Raw genomic sequence first — 24387 nt, 5'->3', positions numbered from 1 at the left:
AGCAGCACTGCGCCTTTATGAGTCACACAGCCACTGCTGCACTGACAGGGCTGGCTGTGTGACAGAGGGGAATATATTGGCGCTAATGAAGCCGAATGACGCTCTGACAGCGCATTTATCAACAATTTCTGACAGCATCGATCCGGCTGCCACAAGCACATCTCCACCGCCCCCAAAGGGCCGCGGCATGTGCAGCTGCTGTTCTGGTGAGCGACCCCTTCTGAGAAGGACGCAGACACCTCTCCAATTAGCGGCGTCCTCAGACTGTTGTGAGGAGAACACAATCCCGCCAGGGCCCAGGAGCTGCCGTGTCAGAAAGCCAAGCTGCGCCCTCACAGTTATACGTCCCTGGAGCTTCCGTCCCGCTGTATCCCTCCGCCCCCTCTCTGGAGCCGAATCTCTGTTCTCATTACAGCGTTACATTCAGTCGGTGGAAGGGTTAACAGAGAGGAAGTAGCGCCGGTTCTGTTACTCCGCTCCGGCGGAGGGATATGCATCTTGGTTCTAACGTGGTGCTGAGGCTCGACGAACGAAAAAAATGTCTGCCTGAGGGAGACCCACAAGTTCCTATCGGGTGAAAACAAAACCTTCCTGTGCGGTGAAAGCCCCTCAAACCCACAGAAAGCGGGAGTGTGGAGGACACCGTGGTCAGGTGCTGGAATTAGGCTGCTGCCAAGACCCCGGGAGGACGGTGGACCGGGGCTCCCAGAAACTTCAGCCCAATTGTTGGATGTTTAAACGGAAAAAAGGTGAGTGTGGAGAGAGGGCAGCAGGGGGCGAGGGCACAGCTGGCATGGGCAGCCCTGGGCTGTGTGAGGGCACGCAGTGCTGCAGCCTGATATTGGGGGCTCTTCCCCTCCTATAGGGCAGGTGCCCCCTTATTCCCCAGCACTGCCCCCTGTGCCCGTCTGTGGCTCCTGGCCCCACTGACTAACTTGCCCAAGTTGCGCTCTATTGTGCCTCTGCGGCTGGCAGTCTCTCCTTATTGTCTCTTCTTTCTTATCCCTATATCTTATTCTTTGTAATGTGACATCCCGGCCGCTCTCCTGAGTGAAACTTGTATGCACTGTTACTTTTTGTCTTCCTCGCCCTCCTCCTTCCCGTGCCCCGGTGTTCGGGGGGCTGTGATGGTAATAATTGGTGTCTCTCTCTCTAGGAGCTGATCTGAGTGGTTGGAGATGAATCCTCAGCATCGGATGGCCGCTATAGGCACAGACAAGGAGCTGAGTGACCTCCTGGACTTCAGTGCGGTACGGTATCATTCTGGGGCTTCCGGCTTCTCATACTAAAATTAGGGGGTACTAAGGCGACCGGACGCTATCCCCTTTGATGTCATGTCTAGACTCTTAAGATGTAATCACTTAAAAGACTACGTGGGTCAATTGGCTTATATCTCGGAGACTAGTCATTGACCCCAAAACCAACAATCCAATTACATCTACTTAAAACCCTATTACCGTACTTTTTTTTTTTTCCACCAAAAATCCGAAACTGTAAGAGATTATTTTTAAGTAGGTGGAAATGAAGCTTAACCTGCACTTGTTGCCTTTTGTAAAGTAGGCAGCCAAAGCTATCTTTCCACATCTGTTCTCCCCACTGGTAGCGCTGACTGCTTTCTGACCACTTTTGGTTGTCTAGTGTTTCCTTTTTCCACCACAATATCAATATTTGTTGCCTTTTGTAGTAATATTGTTATTGGTTATACACATACGTGACCCTTCTGAAACGACAGGCAGTCACTTTTGTAACGTGCTGCTGCTGCTGCTGCTCCGTGTGTTTTGGAACAATGAACTTATAGCAAAATCCTATTCTGTTTTGCAGATGTTTTCTCCACCTGTTAATAGTGGGAAAACCAGACCAACTACACTAGGAAGTAGTCAATTCAGTGGATCAGGTAAAAATCAGATCTGCTAGTGTCGAATATATCAGTAATTGCTAGCTGTGAATTTTGTTTTGTGGTTTTGTAATACTTTTGACATCTGTAATTTCTAATTATATTTCATATCATGCCACCCCCTCTTTTTGTCATCTTCAAATAGAACAGATATAGATGCTTCTGCTATTTACCAATTGATACCTTTTGCTTTTCTTCCTATTTCATCTTTGCATGTATCAGGAATTTCTATCTGATCTCTAGCGATTTCAGCATATTTTAAGTGTTTATTTTATCATTCTCCCCAAATGATCTCCATGCTGATGTATGATTATCCACTATTTGGGGACGGCTATTCCGATGTCTCCGGCATCTAGAGCCGGATTTGGTTTATGTTTTTTTACTACATGGTTGAACACAATGAAGAAACAAAGCGTTGATTACTAAATCTGTTGGAATGAACATAGATGCCCTGTAAATTGGATCCACGTGTTTTGCTGCATGTTGCTAGCACAAGCAGATGTGGCTCACAAGACAAATTGTGTTATGACAATGTGAGATGTTTCACCAGAATCATTACTCTGCCATTCTAGTATTAGCGCTTTATGGCTGTCATGCGTTTTCTGTATTTAGTGAGGCTTATTCTCTGGTACGCTTTAGCTTTTATAGTTATGTAGAGTTTCTTTTTCATCTTATAAATGGTGCAATTGTCTTTCTGTATAAAAACACAAGTTAGGGCTATACTATACTTCTAATTGCAATTTGTATATTTGCGGCCATAAGTAAATCTACGATGATGGCTTTCACTGTTCTCATTGTTGTCTTGAATCCATCAAGATGATTTGTGCCATTTTCTGCAGTTATTTTTTTCTAATTTGATCACTACCATTGTTTTATCTGTCAGTATAGAACGAGCCGAACAACAGCTGCAGGTCTGTCACTGTGTGACGTTGCAGTTAACTAGAGCCCTAATATTTACGCACAAATCCTAATTTTCGTGGCCCAGTAGATTTGGCCAATGCTTATTCTAAAGTATAATGACAGAGGTGTTCATAATATGCGGGATATTTCTGCATGTCTGTGCCCAATTTCTCTACATACATGTACTAAACTATTTTCTGTGTACACAGGTTAATACAGTTTGAGGAGGCAGACAAGGATTTACGAAAGTTGCCCGTAAACCATATTTTTTCTGCATGTCAGACTTTCTTAGCACAAGTGTCAGACACTCTCTGCAGTAGAGATCATTGTCCCTGGGTGTGAAAATATGTGTTATATATAGTATTTCACAATGAGCCTGAATCAGTCAGGTTTGTAACACATGAAACGATTGTCAGCTATGCCTGTACAGTGCTTTTTGTAGAAGATTTGTAAACTTGCACAGATTCAGCATCTCATTCAGCTCATTCACAAGATAATGTTGAAGAAATGCTGCTTAAAAGGAAAGTCCTGATATCTTCCTGCAGTTTCCTCCAGAGCAGACTAACACTTTATGTGCTTCATCAAGTTTAATGCTTTGCTGATACAATCAGGATTATTTTTGCATCTTAAATAGTTTTTTTGGCTGCCAATGTGCATTTTTATTATTTTTCTAGTGTAAATAAGGTGGAATATTCAAATATAATGTTGAGGGCAATGTTAGTTGAACATTATACAATATTATTTCTAATGTCATTTGCAGGTATTTTTCTTTTCTAAGATTAAACCTCAGTATACATACAACTAAAGTGGAATGTGTTAGAAATAGCAATTTTAGAATTTGGACAGTTAGAAACAATTATGCGTCATAGTTGAAAAAGACTGCGTGGTTGTCGAGATCTGTCCAGCATTTTGCTGCCCTTTCATTCAGTTTTATGAATTACGTGCATTTTATTTGTTCTGAAATGTGTTGTGTAAATGCTGCTTCACCTTCAGTTAAAAGGAGCAAGAATAGTGAATACAGCAATTGCTAATATTTTTTTCTTTTACATTTCTGCTGTTCCACATTATTACCACATATTATATTATCTTATTATCTGCAGCACATCTGCTGTTTACACAGGACAATGTGCTGCCGATATTAATGTCTCATTAAGCCTGCTTAAGAATCATCACGCCCGACGAACAAGTATCTTGCTTGCTTTGTCAGCTGTATGCTGGCCTGTTTAGATGGAATGAGCATTCCTCAATTTTTTTTTCCTGAATGGGCCTTAAAGAAGTTGTCCACTACTTTATATGAACCCCCCAATGTATTCCCCCGTGGCCCAGAAGTGTTTTTGTAAATACCGTGCGGTACCTTTTCTGGCTGTGAGCGGCGCTGAGGCGTGACATTAGTGATGCGGTCCCCGCGGTGGACGCTGGGCTGTGGGCGGGGTTACCTCGTGCGTCACACCCAGCATCCACCACGTGTTTTCCCCAGTGAATGATGAGAGGGAGAGCGCGCGGTGGATGCCGGGTGTGACCCGCGGGGTGACCCTGCCCACAACCCAGCAGCAACCGACATGTGGAACGCGGAAGAGGGACCCTCGGCTGCAGCCTGGACTTGTCGTGACATCAGTGGATGTCAGAGCCGGCTGCAGCCGGGGGTCACGTGATGCCTGTGAGCGGCCATGGATAGTGCCGCTCACAGGCAGAAAAGGTATTTAGAGAAACACTTATGTGCCCTGGGGGAATACATTGGGGGATCATATAAAGTACATACAATCCCAGTGCTTCATACTTTTACTCTGGCAAGAAGCAATATATATATATTTTTAGTACGTTTATAGATAACAGTTGGCATACACCATAGATGTCTATGCCTTCAATCACTTCCGACACCCACACGCTCCATCTTTGTACACACACATGTGTTTTGGTGGTGGCTTATTTCCAGTGGCAACAAAGTATTGTTCATGTTGAAATCTAACATGGCCAGTCCTACTTTCCACTGACATCTTTTGTCAGGGGAATTGGAGCAACCCCTACACCAGTGTTTCTCAAGCTCCAGTCCTCACGGGCCTCAACAGATCATGTTTTCAGGATTTCCTTAGCATCGCAGAGGTGAGAGAATCTGTTAAAATTTCGGATGCCTTGATAATAATTCCATCACCTCTGCGACACTAAGGAAATCCTGAAAACATGACGTGTTGGGGGCCGTGAGGGGACTGGAGTTTAGGAAACTCTTACCTAAACATTAGATTGTTTGCTGGCTGACCTCAGACATTTTGTGGGGAGAAAAAAAGTGGTATGTTACATTTTTTGGCTAGAAGTCTTTTTGTTTTCCGAGGTTGTCTTCTGTGGACAGCATAGTGGCTGCCTTGAAACTTTGCAGTCTTCCACATGGAGTTAGTATGTTCTCTTTGTTTTCATCAGCATGTTTAGCTCAGTTACTTCAGTTTAGGCCACGGCTCCACTATCAGTATTCGGTCAGTATTTTTTCTCAGGAGTGATTTCTGCATCTAAAATCTACCCACATATCCGCACCAATTTGTGTTTTGTTTTTTATTGTAAAAACTCATTAAAAAAACACAACGATGCCAGACGTGCAGATTAGTAGCAGTAAACCATGACACTATATAAGAAAAAGTATTTATTCTGAGATCAGCTTGTGTTAAGTGAACTTTTCGGTCCAATCCGGACTTTTATCAAGGCCTATGTTACGTATAGAGAACGCAAAGGAAAATGCTGCTACAAAATTTTTCACAAATATATCAACTTTATTAAATATAAAATATAACCTTTAGGGAATGTACTGCAATAGATATATGGGCATACCAATTATATACAGCTTATAGCCTTGGGAGGTTTGTTGTTAGTTTTCCATTGAGCTATCCTGTTTTAACAATCTTATAAATTAACTCTATTAAATATAAAATATTTGTGTGATATTTTATAGCACTATTTTTCTTTTGGTTTATGTCGTGATACTTGGGTTCATCTCTTATTCAGCCATATACTTTTTGGTTATGTGAATATTGGTTGGTCCTAATACTGTGATACTTATTGCCTTCTGATATAGTTTATGGAGTCTGTGAAATATAAAGACAATATATGGTGCAGGCTTAAAAAAAAAAAAAAAAAAAAAGTGTAGGATGGATCTACAAAATCCACGAGTACTAACTATAATATTACCTTAGGCTGACAGATTAACCTGTGGATTGAAATGAATGGGTAAAAATCGCACCAAAAAGTTGCATTTTTACCACAAAAATTGATATGCTGCAGATAAGAAAAGGGCATTTGGATGAGTTTAAAGGGAACCGGGAATTCAATCTATACTGCCTAAACCATTGGCTGTATAAATCAGAGCCCGCATGCACGCTTGCAGCTATTTTTTTTTTTTTTTTTTAAAACTTTCTGCTATTTCAGAGAAATCGTAGTTTGAATTGCCGGACAGGAACTGTACAGAGAAACATCACTAGTCTGATGCTTTTCATAGCTGAATTCTCCGCACTCCAGGTGCTTAACAGGTCTCTCCCATGTGTGCACATTGGGAGAGACCTGTCAATCAAGAGAAGCTGGCAGGGGACCACATCGGACTTCTCATCTCTCTCTATAGTTACCGGCCAGCTCTTCAAGCTGTGTTTTCTCTGAAATGCCAGGGTGTTTCGGAGTATATTATACCTGGCTGCAATCGCACACCCAAACTCTGATTCACGCTGCCTGCGGTTTGGACAGCATGGATCAAGTGACAGGTTCCCTTTACATGTGAATTTGTCAGTAGGATCAACTCTTTTAAACTGTCTGTATGGGCATGTAAGTCGAGGAAGCTGAATAAAAATTATACCTTGCTATCTGTGATCCAGAGTCCTTTTCCAGAGAAATCCACATTTTTATTATATGTAAATGACCTATTAAGTATGATGGGCCGGACACAGATCTGCATGAGAATCTGCCTCCAGAGATTATTTTTAACAAAAGGGGAGTTACCAGTGTCAGACATGTAACTAACACAGTACAGTGAAACTGAACTTTTGTCTCATTACAAACACCTTTGTTGCAGCTCTCACAGCTCTGCTGTATTGCAATAATGTAAGATGGAAGCTGAAGCAGTGAGAAGAACCTTCAGATGTGTCAGTTACAATCACACACGGCTCTGCAGTGAGATCAGGAGAGCGACCATTACACATCACACTGGTAATTCCTCCTTACATGTAAAATAATCTCTGGAGGCAGATTCTCATGCAGATCTGTGTCCGGCCCATAGTCCTGAACAGCTAATATGCATATAAGAAAAAATGCTGTTTTTTCTGGACTAAGACAGATTACAGGTATCATGTTATTCAGCTTCCTATGACCTACATGGCCATATAGACTGCTTAGGTGGGTTGATCCTACTGATAGATTCCCTTTAAGATAAAACTTATCCACTTTGCTGGTACTGTAAAATGTTAGAAATTTAACGTGTGGAAAATTTATATCAAATATGCAACGTGTGCCCTTTTTAATGGCTATCTGTTGCTTGTTTCTAGACGATTGTTTACTACTTGCCAGTTGCTAGCATGAACCTAATGGAAGTGTCCATTATATCCTCAGGAACAACTTTTAAAGGGGTTATACGACACCTCTCATATCTGCATCGGGAGTGGAGATGTGGTGCCACACTCTAGACTTGGCAGTTGCTGAGGCACCCATTTGACATCAAGCAGGTATCATATAAGTGTCCTGTTATAGTCACTAGAACACATGCATGCCACCTGCCGGGCATTAGATGGTTGCCTTTACAAGTTTCCTGTCCAGCATGCGTCAGTGTCTCCACTGCAGAAGCGGAATTGAGAGGCCCTGCCCAACCTGTTTAAAACCACCAGACATACCGTACTTTAAAATGACTTTCCATTTAAATGGCATTTAAGTAACGAGAAATAAATTAGGTTTTCAAGAATGGCAGATTAGATATTTATCACATAGCAATTATAAGTATGTTTTAATTTTTCTTTTATAAATCTTTGTCAATGCATGGTTCTTTGTTTGTAATGTTGTCAGGTGAACTGTGATACGTGGACATCTGAATTCAGCTTTAGTTGCACAGACTAGCTGTGTGTCACCTGACCTGAACTTGACTGCCTTATATTTGCTTATGGGCCTGTTAAGTTTGCATTAGGAGACACACGGCAAGTCCATACATTATGGTCTGTACATGGACCATGATTCACAGACCTTAGAATAATTTCTTATCCATCCCTGTCAAGTCTTTGGTCAGCTAATGCACAGCAGTTTGCTGTTTTTAAAACATGGCTTCCACAATGGAAAATCTTAACGGCATGTGCACAATGACATCTTTTCCAGGTGGATTCCTCCTTGAACCCACCTCAAAAAGCGCTCAATAAACATTAAAAAAAATGAACATATGCACAGCAATGTCAAAAGGACTTGCTGTGCATATTTCCAGGCTTTTTCAGCTTCTTTTAACTGATTCGAGTTTTCATTTGGAAGCCACTCACTACTTTTTATAGTTTTTTTTTTTTATTATTTTATGCCGAAGCTGGTAGACTGTTTATACGTTCATTTATATGTGGCACCTAAATGTCCTTTATAAATATCTATTTGTACACCCTGAGCCCTTTTGTAATTAACTTTATTATAAAATATACTACAATTCTTCCTATCCTGCTAATCCCTAAGTGTGGTCTTTTTAGCTCACTTCCTGTGATGTTTCATTTGAAAGGAGTCTCAAACGAATCTCACAGTAGGCCGGGGCTGCACTCACTTCCTCTACACCATCTAGCACATCCTCTGAAGATCTTGTGGTTCCAGGGCGCCGATAGAAGCTGTGGGACAGGTGAGCGCAGTGCCTGCACTGTGCTTCTGTTATTGTCACCGCACCTTCTAACTGTCGTAAAGGGATGGAGATAGAAGCAGTGAGTGACACTAGCGCAGCCCCACATCACTGCCTGCAAACGAATCGTCATCAGGCGGCGGCGATAGACGCTGTGTGAGTGACACCAGTGCCTCCCACTGATGACTTTTTGTTTGAGGGAAGTGCTAGAAGCTGTGCTGCGCTGAGGGTGTCACTCACCCTGCTTCTATCTCTGCCCCCTGATGACCTCTTGTTTCACAATTAGAAGCTGCAATGGAGACAGAGTGCCAGCGCTGCGTCAACTCTCCCGCAGTGTCTATAACCATGGATCCAGGACATCTTCCGAGGGAGGTGAAGAAAGAAGGTGTAGTAACTGCAGCATTGTCCTATTCAAGGAGAGGTGATAGGTGCTGCAGAGAAGTGAGTGCAGTCACAGCCTCCTATGACATCTACTTTGAGACTCCTCTCAAATGAAATGTCACAAGAAGTGAAGTCTAAAAAAACAAAACAAAAACATTTAGGGATTTGCAGGATAGGGAGAAATGTAAGGCATTTTATAATAAAGCTAATTACAAAAGTGATTAGGGTGTAAAAATACATATTTAGAAAGGACGTTTTAGGTACCAGACCAATCCTTTTAAAACTGTTGTAACACAGATGGAACCCTGAAGGATAAAGTCTGTCTTCTTTGTTTTATACGGGTCCCCATTGACTTTAATGGTCAAGTCTGATTATAAAATGATGAAAATTGGACATGTTCTGAGTCTCATGGACCAGAGACACTGATCCGCTTTTGAAACTTGTGTGTATGGATCAATAAAACTATTGGTCGGTGTGTTGCTTGAGAGAAATTGGACTGCACTTGATGTGTTGCACAGATGTATGATTGTAGTCTGAGCAAAATATTCTGATGATTTAGTTGCATAAATGCATTCTGCACATTTCACTGCAGCATTGATCAATTTACGCTGCAGAGTTTAAGCTGTATGTGGGGTTCCAGCTGTATAATGATCCCTATAGAAAAAAAGTAAAGGAAAAACCTCATCCTCACTTAAGAACTTTACTGATTAGAAGAGTCCTTGGTAACTGCTGAATGTTATCATTGTAGTTTGTTAATATGCTCCTTCCAAGAACAGCAGAGATATAATTAGCGTAATTAAGTACTTTTTTCCTATAGCCTAAGGATAATAGTTATCCGTGTAGTACCTGTGACGTGTGTATTTATAAATGTCAAAGAACAAGTTCAGGCTACTTGTCAGGATATTTATTAATTCAACATACATATTAATACATGTAATTTGTATCCTTTGGCACAACTATTTATTTGTCCATACTAAATAAAATCTTTTGCTTTGTGTGTATCAGGACTGTGTAGTCGGTAAGCCAAGCCACAGACTCTGACTCCTCAATTTCCCTGACTCCTGTCTCCGACTCCACAGCCCTGCCTCACTACTGAGCATGTACATAAAGTGCAGCACAGATTCATCTCAACTAAAAGCAGAGATCCTAGATCAGGAATAGGACAGACATGTATAGGACATTTCATAACTCTCCCAAATTCTTATGGAAAAATTTACAGCACATCCTGCTTTGTACTACTGTACTGTACCAATTTATTATATATTTTAGGAGTCTGAATCGGTCCATTTTATACCAACTCCACCAAAATGGACTCCGACCCCACAGCCCTGGTGTGTATCTGATATGTTGAATGGAAGAATTATCCCGATCAATGTCACAAATGTTTTTTTTTTCTGTTAAATGAATAGTTAAAATAGATTTACACCGTTAGCATGTTAAAGCGATGTATTGTGGTCAACAAAGATGGAGGGGGGGGGGGGAGTGGGGAAGCATTTTATTTTGAAGCATTTAAGGGGTTTCCTTTATCTGATGAGTGTGATTGCCTAAGACTTTAAAATGTGTGAAACCGGCAGTCTTTGCTTGTGATGTTCCTTAAAGATTAAAATGGTATCTTTCATCAGCTAAACACCTGCCTCAAGGCATTAGGAATGTGTTACAAATGCTTCTTTGTTTTGCTGAAAAGAGCTTGAAACATTAATTTCTTATTCTGGGTGAAAAATGTGTCCACTGTTTGACTTGAGTGCGAATGATGAGTTTATTTGGCAACTTACTTGGCTATTTTATTTGAACCCTTTTCCCAAAGTCTTTTCTACTAGATTTAATTGTGTAATTCCCAGAAAAAAAGTCTGATATAATATTAAAGACTAAATAGATGTCATGTCACATGTCTGAACAGAGCTGTATTTTGTGTACTAGTATATATAGTATAGTATAAGGCTTCTATAGATCATTTACTAGTGGTTCTGGGGACAGGTTTGCTTTCTATTATGTGATACTGGGATGAGATAATTGCTATTCTCCCTGAATGGATGCTTTGTATTGCTGGATCTAAAAACAAAGCTGTGTTTGTAAACATAACTTGCGAAAAAATAAAGGGCATACTTTCTGGTGAAGATGTTAACTGAATACCAAGGGAGAGTGGGGAAAAAGAGACACTTTTGTTTGCAAAATCTAATAATGTTGCCTGAATTTCACTGAATAATTGTGTCACTAAATGTGTCTAATTTATGGAGCCCTTTGTAAAGCTGCCTTTTATGAATAAAGCAATTCCTACTGTTTACCATGCTTTGTCCCTTGTATGTATCGGGGATTTCTGTCATTCTCAGCAGAACCTTGTATTTACTGGCTGTTTAGTTAGTGTGCACTAAAGCACGAGTGGCACGGCTACATGGCTTGGATGGACATGAGAAAACATGGGAAGAGATCCCTACTATACAATGGTGCAAAAAGTCCTATAAAAAAAAAAAAAAAAAAAAAAAAAAAAGTTTAGGTTGGTATTTTGTAGTTCATCAATGAGTTGAACTTCCTTCACACTCAGGTATTGGTAAAAAAAAAAATAATTCTACTTTCTATGAAAAGAAACACTTGTAATTCATGTGTTTTCACAAGCATTTTTTTTATTCAAACATACTTATTTTTCTTTTTTTTTTTTCCTACAAATTAGCATATTAGAAAATGTTTGAGGGGAAAACAAGCCGTACATGATGCATTTTGGGGAAAAAAAAGAAGCGAAAGCCACTGGAAGACAGTTTTTATTGCTTTTGTGCCAATGTTTTTATGCAGATTGCGAAATTTCATTGCTGTAAATGCCCAAGTCCCATTTGTCAGTGTATTATTATTATTATTATTTTTTTCTGTATGAATGCCAAAACATAATGTTGTGGAAAAGTGTATGGTTACATGGCTACATAAGTTGCATAAATAACGCATTTTCAAGCAGCTCATGGCTTTCTTAAAACGGAACAAATACATTTCTGTTGCAACCACTTATAACATGCATAAAATGTCAATTTGCACATACTCCTGCATAACGTGACGTTTCACACAATGATCTCCAGCTCTTTTCTAAAATTGGAAAGTGTTACAATTAATATGCATAATGATTTGTGATTTGACACATTAGTGTCTGTATCATTAAGGTGCAACATTTTTGTAAATATGGAGTTCCAGCGTTGATGAGAGCAGGGACTCCGACTCCCTCATACATGGCTCATGTTTAAAGAAGTTGTACAGTACTTTATATTACCCCCCCACCCCCCAATGTATCCCCCCGGGGCCTTTTTGTAATTACCTTACGTTGCTGATAATGCCTGTGAGCGGCGCGATCGGTGGCCGCTCACAGGCATCACGTGACCCTGCGCTGACGTCAAGTGAGGCGTGCTTCAGCTCTGGGGTCCCCGCGGTGGCTGCTGGGTTGTGGGTGGGGTTACCCCATGCATCACACCCAGCATCCACCGCGTGCTTTCCCAATGAATGGGGAGAGGCAGAGCGCGCAGTGGATGCCGGGTGTGACTCGCGGGGTAACCCCGCTCACAGCCTGGCATCCACCTGGAACGCGGAAGACAAAGACCCCCGGCTGCTGCCTGCACTTGTCGTGACATCATCAGATGTAAGAGCCGGCTGCAGCCGGGGTCACGTGATGCCTGTAAGCGGCCAGTGATAGCGCCGCTCACAGGCATTGTCTGCAACATAAGGTAATTACAAAAATCCTTAGGGGCCCCGGGGGGGATACATTGGGGGGGGGGGGGGGATATAAAATACTCGACAACCCCTTTAAGTGATAAATTTACTGTAGCACAGATTCATCTCCGCTAAAAGTCTAGACCCTTAGATCACGAATAGTACAGACATATATAGGACATTTCATAACTTTCCCAAATTCTTATGAAAAAATATTCCGCACAAACTGCATTGAACTACTGTACCCAATTTATTATATATTTTAGGAGTCGGAATCGGTCCATTTTATACCGACTGTGACTCCGCCAAAATGGACACCGATTCCGACTCCACAGCCATGGATGAGAGTACATAAATTTTTGGTGCAAATTCCGGTATTTTTGACAAATGTTGGCCACTATTTAGTTTTTCAGAATTCCCTGTTGATTTCTAGCTATCAACATCCAGCGCCCCCCCCCCCCCCCTACAAAAAAAATAAATAAAAAAATTGCTAGAAGAAATTAGAAGAAATGGACGTAATGCTGCATTTTGTCCGGGGGGACATAACCTATAGCTACTTCTTAAATGTTGTGCACAATTCTTTTTACAAATATACAGTTTTGCTGCAGAACTTGGTTAGAAATTAAAGTTGTACTTTATTAAACCACCTTGTGCATAGTCATTATTCATGCAGCAGCCAGCTGTGCGCTTGCCGCATTGAGTCATTTAACTCGTGCCCTTTTTTATAGTTAAAATATCATCTAGTACACTACTTTTCACAGACTGATCAATTTCACTTAAAACTGTAAATGGTTAGTAATGGACCCTTTTTGCCCTGGAATGTCAACCTTGTCATTTAGTCAGTGTGTGTCATCATTTTATTTTGGCTTGAACAACAACTATTGATCTGGATGGCAGATTTTGGATCTGCACAATGCCCCATGGCCAATTGATGGTAGAGAACCAAATGACCTATCTAACTTAACCTCACTATATTTCATTTGTGTCTTTATCTTAAGATCGTTATGGTTATTCCAGGCATGTTTGCGCTGAAACTATTGCCTATTGGTAGGTGGTTACTAGCCTGTTTAAAATGACCGATCACACTGTCCATGTGCACAGGAAGCGGGATTGCTCAGTGCACTTGTGCTGCCGAGAACAATTACAGCCTATGTCCTTTTTACACTGGACGATGTGCTGCCATTAACAATTATTTTTAAGCAAGTTTAACAATCATTTCGCCCAACGTTTTGCTATTTTTGTGGATGATTGGCCGTCTGTTAAAACTGGTCAGTTATGATGAAAACAATGTTCCTAGGAATGTGGGAATCCGCATAAGTAAATATACTCTTAAAGGGTTTTCCCCCTGAATAAAAAATATTTTTAACAGTAGATCTAAGAATAAAAATAAGTTCCACAGTTGGATGTGTTTAAAAAAAAAAAAAATTGTTCCTGTGCTGAGATAATCTTATCAATGGGCCCCTGCTGTGTACTGTGTAATGGCTGTGTCTGACCGTGCAGGAACATGGTCTGATCATACCACATCTCCTGGGTAGGGGAGAAAGGAAAAGAGAGTACACAGACAGGACAGCATGAGATCGCAAATACCGCTTTCTGTGAGGTAAAATAGGAACACTTTTGTTTAACACATCCAATTGTGGAGCTTGTTTTTATTTCAAGATCTAATAATTAAAATGTACTTTGTGGAAAACCCCCATTAAGATCTGTTTTCCAACCACACTGGTATGGATAAGTTTACACAGGAGAGAGAGAGTGCAGATGTGCAGACAGAAAATCTTCAGTGGAAAACATTACAATGCATATAAGTGATATATTAGGAAATCTCATCCACATTCGTCAAATCTATAGCATGGCAATTTACGTTGCAGAAAGGATATGTTGCGTATTTTCCCAATTGACTTCAATGAGCATCCAAATATCAAACCTAAAAGGTACAGAATTTTCAGCCTATTGCTTGGAGATCTGCAACAAAAGTAATCATTTTTGTGAAGAATTGTGTAAAAATAAATCGCCATACTAACCTCGACAATCCATAAATTGTCTACACATCTTCTTTGATGCTGGAAGACCAGAGATTAGCAGGGAAGCAAGTCTTTTAGGCTAAATTGAGATGTCTGTGTTTCATGGTCTTGCGGGTTTCCTGGCCTGAACCATGGGCCTCACATATGCCTATTAAGCTGCTGGTTCGGATCAGGAGAAATGCACTCCGTACGGGCATAGTGTTCTGTATAAGGACTGTGAAACACAGACATTTGAATTTAGCCCAAGGGTCTTCTAGAAAACAGTTCCCAACATTTTAAGTAAATTACCCAGTCTCCACATGCTTAAAACTAAAGGTCCATTTGTACTGCATGATTATCATGAACAAGTGCTCCTATGAATAATTGGTTCATGATAATTGCGCAGTCTGATAAGGGTGCCAATCACCCGACGAATGATTAAAACCCTCCTTTGTTGGGTGAAATGATCACAAAACACCATTAGGTTACACAAAAGACCATTGTTCTCGGCAGCACATTTTCCTGTGCTACCGAGAACAATGGCAGTCTATGCACACTGAATGATCTATTACAGATAATTCAGTGCGCATTTGAGTGTGGCTGACCTGTGGAAATGGGTTATTAAACAACCACTAATCAGTAAACAGGGAGCTGATCAGTAGTCATTTACCGCAGCACAGCATGCAATGTAAACAGTCCTTAAAAAGTTGTCCGACCTTGTGATGAAAGTCATCTGTACTTACTCTACATGACTGCTGAATTCTGAATCCTCACAGGCAATACCGGAGGATACTCACAGCATGCAGTGTGCACACTGTAAGGATTCAGAAGTCTGCAGTCACAAATGGTGATTGCAGACATTCACCTCAAGACTCGACAACTCCTTTTAAGAGGCTGCTTGTTTTTTATATAGAACTAGATGGTGGCCCGATTCTAACGCATCGGGTATTCTAGAATATGTATGCGGCCGACTGGGCACGACTAATCAGCGAAGCAGTGTTTAAATGGGTTGTGCACTACTTTAAATTAACCCCCCCCATGTATCCTCCCCGGGGCCCCTAGTGAATTTTGTAATTATGTCATGTTGTCAATACTGCTTGTGACAACATCGCTGACCACGCGGCAATTGTGAAGGGAGGACCGGGGAGCGAGGCTGCCGGTCGGGGTACTTCTGCTGCGAGCAGCCGGGAGATGACCGGCTAGCACCGGTCATCTCCCGGCTGCGTCGCCGCTGATTTCCCGACGGTGGCCTGCGTGTTTGAAATCCGGCGCCAATTCGCGGCTGGGCTGTGCCAGTCGCTGATTGGTCGCGAACTGCTGGCCGCGACCAATCAGAGAAACGGTGTCTTAAATTTCTCGCCAATATTGCTGGTCACGCCCGGCCGTGACCAATCAATCAGCGAAGTGTGTTCAAATCCGGCACCAATTCGCGGCTGGACTGCGCTCGTTGCTGATTGCCAATCAGGACAGCGGTGTTTTACATTTCGCACCAATATCGTTGATTGGTCGCGGCCACGACCAATCAGCGAACCGTATTAGTGAGGACCGGGGAGCGCCGCTGCCTGTGCTGGCACTGCCTGTGCGGAGACTTGCTGATCTCCCGACGGCAAGTGTGAAGGGCGGACCGGGGAGCGGCGCCGCCTAGGCCGCCGGTCGGGGTACTGGGGACACACACACACACACACACACACACACACACACACACACACACACACACACACACACACACACACACACACACACACACACACACACACACTTAATGTAAGGGGTCGCGCACATGTCCGTGTGATCACCCCCCCCCCCCCCACAAGTGGAAATGTCCGTTTTTTTTTCCGGTGGCACGGATGTCAATACGTCCCGCACACGGATGACATAAAGTGTGACATCCGTGTGCACCATCCATGTGACACTTACCGGAATAGAAATGACAGCTGTTTAGGTGTTAGATGTGCAAGCATAGAGATATAGGTAGATATGGTATAAAATGGATATCCGTGATCTATGTAATTAGTTACATGCGTGTGTAGTTTACTGTACATGTATTTGGCTAATAAAAAAAAAAAAAAAGAAAAAAAACACGACTTGGAGTCTCCCCTATTTTTGATAACCAGCAAAAGTAAAGCAGACCGCTGCAGGCTTATATTATCAGGCTGGGAAGGTCCAATATATTGGGCCCTTCCCTGCCTAAAAATACAAGCCCGCAGCCGCCCCAGAATTGGTGCATCCATTAGATGTGCCAATTCTGGCGCTTTGCCCGGCTTTTCCTGATTGCCAAAGCACCACGGCAATCGGGATAATGGTAGTTGGGGTTGATGACCGCTGTGATTTGTCTGTCAGACACCCTCATTACTAACCTGGTAATAAAAAAAACTAAAAGCACACACGCAGAAAAAAACACTTTACTTGAATAAAGACTCCACACACACACCCCCCCCCCCGCTATCCCTCGTTCACCAATTCATTGAAGAAAAAATTTTTAAAATAAGAACCCTATGCAGGTCCGGGCTAGTATTTTTAGGCTGGGAAGGGCCCAATATCCATGGACATTCCCAACCTGATAATATCAGCCCGCAGCTGTCTGTTTTACCTTTGCTGGTTGTCAAAGATAGGGGGGGACCCCATGTTGTTTTTTTCTTTTATTTATTAGCTAAATACATGCAAATCACTGATTATCTCACGGACATGTAACACCTAAACATCTGTTACTTCTATTCTGCTTTCGATACCAGTGTGTGTCACACAAAAGGTGCACTCAGATGCCACACACGTGGACACGGATAGCACCGTTACTGTTTTTTCCAGTACCAGAAATATCAGGACGTGTGAGGAAGGCCTTAGGGATCATGGGACCAGTGACAATTCCCTGAAAACAGAAGAATGACAGTGCTTTCACTTTACTCCTAAATATTTAAAGGGAATCTGCTAGATTTCACAATACTAACTGTATATATATTAAATAAATCTCTTAGAGTTGTTACCATCTCGGAATGTCTTTATGATTCTTTGTGAAAGTTTTTCCTCTTCATATTAAAATGCTCATTTTAATAAGAGATTTATAAATCCATTCTGGTATGGAATAATAAAGTAGATCCAGCTATAAGCTGAGTCTCACAGGCTGAGTCGGTGACTCACTGGCAGTCTCATGCACTGTGGTACACGAGTACTGCAATGTATGAGACCAGTGATTAAAATAAAAATTGTACATGTCCCACAGTGGGACTTACTGAAAAAGTGAACTAAAATATGTAAAAACAACGCACAAAAAAGTGCACACAAATCACTAAAATCCATTTCTCTACACAAAATGCAGCGTTTTTGATAAAACCAAAATAAAAAAAAAAAGTACACATAATTGATATTGCTACGTCCGAAACGACCCGCTCTATAAAACTGGCACATTATTTATTCCGTATGGCAAACACAATTTAAAAAAAAAAAAAAAAAAAAAGGCCAAAAATATTGCTTTTTCATACTGACTCACAAAAAAGTGAATAAAAAGCGATCGAAAAGTCATATGTAAAAAAATAAATAAATTGTATAAATAAGAACGCCAAACCGTCCTGCCCTAATATGGCTCATTCGACAAAAAGATAAAAAAATTATAGCTCTTACGATGCTAAAACAAATTAATTTTTGTAAAATATTTGTTTTTAGTGTGTAAAAAATAGCAAAGCATAAAAAAAAAAAAAATCTAAATTTGGTATTGCTGTAATCGTACTGACCTGACGGACAAATCGGTCGTCATTTTTACCACATGGTGCACGGTGCAAAAAATAAGAACAATAACTGAATTTTTTTTTTTCATTCTGTGGCTGAAAAATGTGAATAAAAAGCGATCAAAAATTATGTGCCCCAAAATGGTGTAAAAAAAAATCTGCAACTCGTCGCGCAAACAATAAGCGCTCATACAGCTCTGTTGGCAAAAAGAAATAAAAAAGTTACAGCTCTCAGAATATGGCGACGAAAAACAATACTTTTTATAAAACCGCATTTTTACTGTGTGACAGCTGCAAAACCTTAAAAAAAAAAAAAAAAAAAAACATAGAAATTTGGTATCGCTTTAATCGCACCAACCCGAAGAAGGAATGCACCTTATAACTTATACCGCACGGTGAACCGCGCCAAATTAAAAATAAGGACTCTTCTTGTACTGCTGTTTATTTGTTCATTCTGCCTCCCAAAAATCAGAACAAGGCTCAGCTCACATTTATCCTGCGCTCTCTGCTGAGCGCTTACATCGGGGTTTCCATGTAAATTCACCAAAACCGCGATTCAAACATAACCCTGGACGGAACCATTCACTTATGAGACAGATGAAGTCACTTTGGACAGGTCTGTGTTCCGGCGTTGTCCCATCATTTTAGGCGTCCTTTTAGCGCACAAGTGTGGGTGACCACAGATCTGTGCACACCTTAAAAGATGGATACCACCGGAGCAGGAGCCAAACGGAGTACAAAGTATCTCCATCTGCCTCATTATGGTGGGTGGTTCCATTGGGGGTTTCGTATTTTTGTGGGATTTACACGGAAACCCCGACGTAAGTGCTCAGCCTTATTGTGGAAGCGATCGAAAAATATTATTTACTCCAAAATGTTACCATTAAATATCCTAATTTATCCCACACAAAACCAGCCCCCACTCAGGTCCGTCTTCTGTCACTGGGACTATAGGGGGTCCCACATTACTGGTAGACCAAAGACTCTGGAAAAGTGACATGGCTCCTGCCCCTTCAAATAAAATCCAGTGAATCTGCACTTCCAAATCCAAATGCCCCCTCCTTCTGAGCCCCACTGTGCCTAAACCACAATAAGCGGCCACCTGTTTGGCATTATTGTAGTAGGAAGAGAAAGAGAGCACTTAACAATTTATGGGGTGCGTGTCTCCACAAGCACAATCTAGGCACAGTGTATGGGAGTACTACAATATATGGGGGCACAATGTATGGGCACTAAACTGGCATATTTGCAATTCTCCAGAAAAAAAAATTGGCGTGGATGTTTTAAAATAGTCACTGCACCAGTAGATGAGTTCATTGAGAGGTGTAATTTCTACAATGGGGTCACTTTTGGGTTTTTCTGCTGTTCTGGCACCTTTGGGGCTCTGCAAATGTCGCCCACAAACTATTCTACCAAAATCTGTGGTCCAAAAGCCAAATAGAGCTCCTTCCTTTTCAGCCCTAACATGCGGCCTCACAGTAATTTCTGACGACATATAGGGCAGCACCGCATCCGGGAGAAATTGTGCAATACATTATGGGGTCCAGTTTCCCCTATTAACCCTTGTGGACCTGACAAAATTAAATTTTTACCACAAAAATGTCATATTTTCATGTCTCAATGTTAGAAAATTGTTTGAGGCACCTATGAATTCAAAATACTCACTACACCCCTAGATGAATTCCTTAGGCAGTGGAGTTTCCAATATAGGGTCACCTGGGGGATTTCTGCTTTTCTGGCCTTCAGGGTCTCTGCTTATGGAGCCCACAATCAATTCAAACAAAATCTGAGTTCTAAAAGTCAAGTAGCGCTCCTTCCCATCTTCCCATCCGACCCCTGATGTGTGCTCAAACAGTAGTGTACAACCACATAAGAAATTATAGGGTCCATTTTCTCCTATTACCCCTTGTGTAAATTATAAATATAAATTTAATGGAAAAAATGTAATTTTTTGCTATCGCATCTAGAAATGATAACGTTTTGTGAATCACCTGTAGGGTAAAAATGTTCAGTACACCCTTAGATGAATTCTTTGAGGGGTCTAGTTTGTGTTTGTGTGTGTGTGTGGGTGGGGGTGTGTGTGTGTGTGTGTATGGTTTCTGCTGTTTTCGCATGTCAGGGGCTCTTCAAATGCGACATGGCATTCACAATCTATTCTAGACAAATAGCACTCTTTCCTTTCCTAGCCCTGGCATGTGCCCAAACAGAAGTTTTTGACCACATATGGGGCATCATCTCGTTCGGGAGAAATTGCATAACAAATTATGGGGTCCGTTTTCTCTCATTATCCATTGTGAAAAATACAAATTTAAGGCTAAAACTACATTTTCGTGAAATTAATGAAAAATTTCAATAGGACAGTCTAATGTTATCAAATTCTGTGTAGTTCCTGTGGGTTCAAAATGCTCACTATACCCCTGCATAAAATCCTTGAGGGGTGTAATTTCCAAAATGTAGTAACTTTTGTGGGGGGTTTCCCCTGTTTAGGCTCATCAGGGGCTCTCCAAACACGACATGACGCCCACAGACCATTAAATCAAAGTCTGCATTCCAAAACGGCACTCCTTCCTTTCCGAGCCCTGCCGTGCACCCAAACAATAGTTTTCCCCTACAAATGGGGTATCGGCGTACTCGGCAGCAATTGCACAACAAATTTTGGGGTCCATTTTCCCCTGTAACCCTTGTGAAAAAAAATCAATTTTTTTTTCCTCAAAAAAACGTACTTTTAGCCCCAATTTTTTTTTATTTTCATTTAACTTCCTAACAAAGAAAAATTTATATTTAAAAAATGATGCAGATGTAAACTAGACATGCGGTAAATGTTATTCATTAACTACTTTGTGTGACCTAACTCTGGTTTAAGGACATAAGAATTCAAAGTTTCAAAATTTCCGATATTTTCACAAATAAACGCAAGTCAGATCGAAGAAATGTTACCACTATTATGAAGTACAATATGTCACTAAAAACCAATCTCAGAATCAGTGGGATCTTTTGAAGCGTTCCAGAGTTATTACTTCATAAAGTGACACTGGTCAGAATTGTAAAATTTGGCTTGGTCACTAAGGGGTTAAACGTCACTGTGATGATTGAATAGCCTATCTTGTTTTGCAGCACTAGCACAAATCTTGAACACAGCCATTATCTTAGTTTGTCCTGTTCACACTTGGTTTACTTTTCTTTTCTCAAGGAGACCTAAGTGTGGGGGGGAGTGTTTCCTTGAGAAAAAAAGTAAATGAAGTGTGAGCAGGACTAAAGGCCCCGTCACACTTAGCGACGCTGCAACGATCCCGACAACTATATGACCTGTCAGGGATCGTTGCTGCGTCACTATGTGGTCGCTGGTGAGCTGTCAAACAGGCAGGCTCACCAACGATCAGGGGAGCAGCGACATCGTGGAAAGAATCTTTCCACGATGTCCTGCTCCTGGTTACCAGCCTGCTGCTGAAGCAGGAGCAGGCTGGTAACCACGGTAAACATCGGGTTACTAGGGGCACACGCGCACCTAGTAACCCGTTGTTTATCATGATTATCACTCTGCTACAGTGAGCGGGAGGTTACCGCTCACTTTAGCAGGCTCGTAACCTTGATAAACAACGGGTTACTAGGTGCGCGTGTACCCCTAGTAACCCGATGTTTATCATGGTTACCAGCCTGATCGCTGCTCCCGCTGGTCACACACAGCGATGTGTGCTGACCAGCGGGAGGGCAACGACCAAAAAATGGTCCAGAACACTTTGCAGCCATCAGCGACCTCACAGCAGGGGCCTGATCGCTGCAAAGTGTCACACATAGCGACATCGCTGGTGAGGTCGCTGTTGTGTCACCAAAACCGTGACACAGCAGCGATCTCGCTATGTGAGACGGGGGCTTTAGGTAAGTCTGCAGCGTAAACTGACCAATATTGTGGATTTGAAATCTGCTGTTTGTCATCTTGCAAATATCATTGTGTACTTACCCTTTGCAATGCAAAGACTGAAATGTGAGGCTTAGCAAGACCTTTTCCACAGTGGTAAATACCCATTGCAGACCTCCCATTGCTGTCTGTACCTTTAGGCTATGTGCCCATGATGCAGAAATGGAGCAGAACATTTCTGCATCTCCCTGGCAGAAAAAACGCATGCAGATTGTGCATGCTTTTTTCCTGCAGAATACATGCGGATTCACATGCAGATTCACATGCGTTAACGCATGTGTTTCCGCATGCTTACTGACAAGCACTTTCCAGGCGATAGCATCACTTAGAAAGTGCTTGACAACTAGGTCACACTGTATAAATCCATGAAAAAATAAAGCTATACTTACCCCCGATGCCCCGCCGCGTGTGCTGTCGCGCTCGTCCTGGCTTCTTCGTGGTTGCCGGGCTCTCGCGACACAGCCTGCGGTCAAATGACCGCGACGTCATCTCAGGTCCTGGAAGCAGGGGCTACCGGACAGGTGAATATAAACTTTATTTTTTATTTTATTCTTTTTTTTACAGGTACAATGGTACCCAGGTCTGGATGAGAGTCTTCTCTCCTCCTGACCTGGGTACCATACGCACATTGAATCGCATATTATCCGCGTGTACAAATGTACAGACACGGATTCTATGCGTCTCAATGCAAGTAAATGGCGGCGCTTCCGCAAAATTAATGAACATGCTGCGGATTTATGAGCGCTGCAGAAACGCTGCGGAAAAATCCGCAGCTTGTGCATTGACCTTGCGGAATGCCATTGGGGACCATGGGGTGCGGATTACCATGCGTTTTTGATGCTTTTCCGCTGCGGAAACGCATTAAAAAACGCATCGTGTGCACGCAGCCTTAGACTGAAGTACCACTAGTACTATTTTGTTCATATTTGATGATGCGTATTTTTGCAATATATTACAGTTCCAGCAAAGTGTTATGGGGTTTATAGAAATCTCACGCCCACTTTGCTTTTCTTTCTGTACAGCGTAAACTAACCTTAAGGGCTTTTTAAGTCATCAACATATCAATATCTTTTGTGACAAATGTGTTTTGTTTTCCGATTTTTCCCATAGACTTAATTGAGACAAGAAAAATACGCAGAAAACACACATGCATTTTTAGTGCGTTTCGGTAGCGGAAACATCTTTAATGCATGTAATTAACACATAACTTTACTAAAACTTTATTGATACAGTTAATTAACAGGAAGTATCTAAAAAGGCAGTTATACAGTGCCTTGCGAAAGTATTCAACCCCCTCCACCCACCTTGGCTTTTTACCTATCTTGTTACATTAAAACTAGTGATGAGCGAGCTTGTTTTGTTAACCCTTTCGGCGAGCATGCTCGGGTGCTCAGTGAGTATTTGTGACGTGCTCGAATGTTATGTTTGAGTCACTGTGTGTGCATGATTTGCGACTGACAGCTTTAATGCATGTGAGGAGTGCCTAACAAACAGGCATTCCTCACATGTATTAAAGCTGTCAAACAGTCGCAAATCATGCACAAGGAGTGACACAAACAACATTCCAGCAAACCGAAGATACTCTGAAACCACTCGAGCATGCTCGTAAATCTCGAGTAACGAGCATGCTCGCTCATCACTAATTTACAACCTATGTTTTAAATATTTTGTAATCTGATTTCTGTGTGATGCATCAACACTAAATAGTCTAATGAAGTGAGAAAATATAAGCATAAATTAAATAACAAAAAATTGGCATGTATATATGTATTCACCCCTTTTGCTATGAAGCCCCTAAAAATTTCTGGTGCAAGCAATTACCTTCATAACTCATAAGTCACATGCTTTGCGAAAGGAAGTCCACCTGTGTGCAATCTATAAGTGTCACATGTCTTTCAGTATATACACTCCTTTTCTGAAAGGCCACAGAGGCTGCAACACCATTAAGTAAGAGGCACCACTAGCCAAACACCACGAAGACCAACTTCTCAACTTTGCTCCTGACTTGTTTGGAGAAGGAAAGATACAGGAAATCATTTGTGCCGACTTCTATGAGAGTGTATAACGATTGCCAAAGTGGA

The 24387-nt window shown here is 41.7% G+C and overlaps 1 protein-coding gene across 4 annotated transcripts in view; it reads left to right on the top strand.

Moving 5' to 3' along the window:
- Positions 1-433: 433 nt before the first annotated feature.
- Positions 434-24387, top strand: part of TCF12 (transcription factor 12) — a 312588-nt gene continuing 288634 nt past the window's right edge. For 2 of the 4 annotated variants that reach the window (XM_073652989.1, XM_073652988.1), the window contains exons 1-3: positions 437-749; positions 1157-1250; positions 1822-1894. In XM_073652989.1, coding sequence (XP_073509090.1) covers positions 1179-1250; positions 1822-1894 — 145 coding nt within the window. In that variant the 5' untranslated portion in view covers positions 437-749; positions 1157-1178. Of the gene's footprint in view, positions 750-1156; positions 1251-1821; positions 1895-24387 lie in introns of all 4 variants that reach the window. The other 2 variants (XM_073652985.1, XM_073652986.1) reach the window with 2 other exon arrangements.

Source organism: Phyllobates terribilis, unplaced genomic scaffold (assembly GCF_046119375.1).
Source record: "Phyllobates terribilis strain yellow unplaced genomic scaffold, ASM4611937v1 Scaffold_11__3_contigs__length_659146591, whole genome shotgun sequence".
NCBI lineage: Eukaryota > Metazoa > Chordata > Amphibia > Anura > Dendrobatidae > Phyllobates > Phyllobates terribilis.
This window is presented reverse-complemented; position numbering and strand designations above follow the sequence as displayed.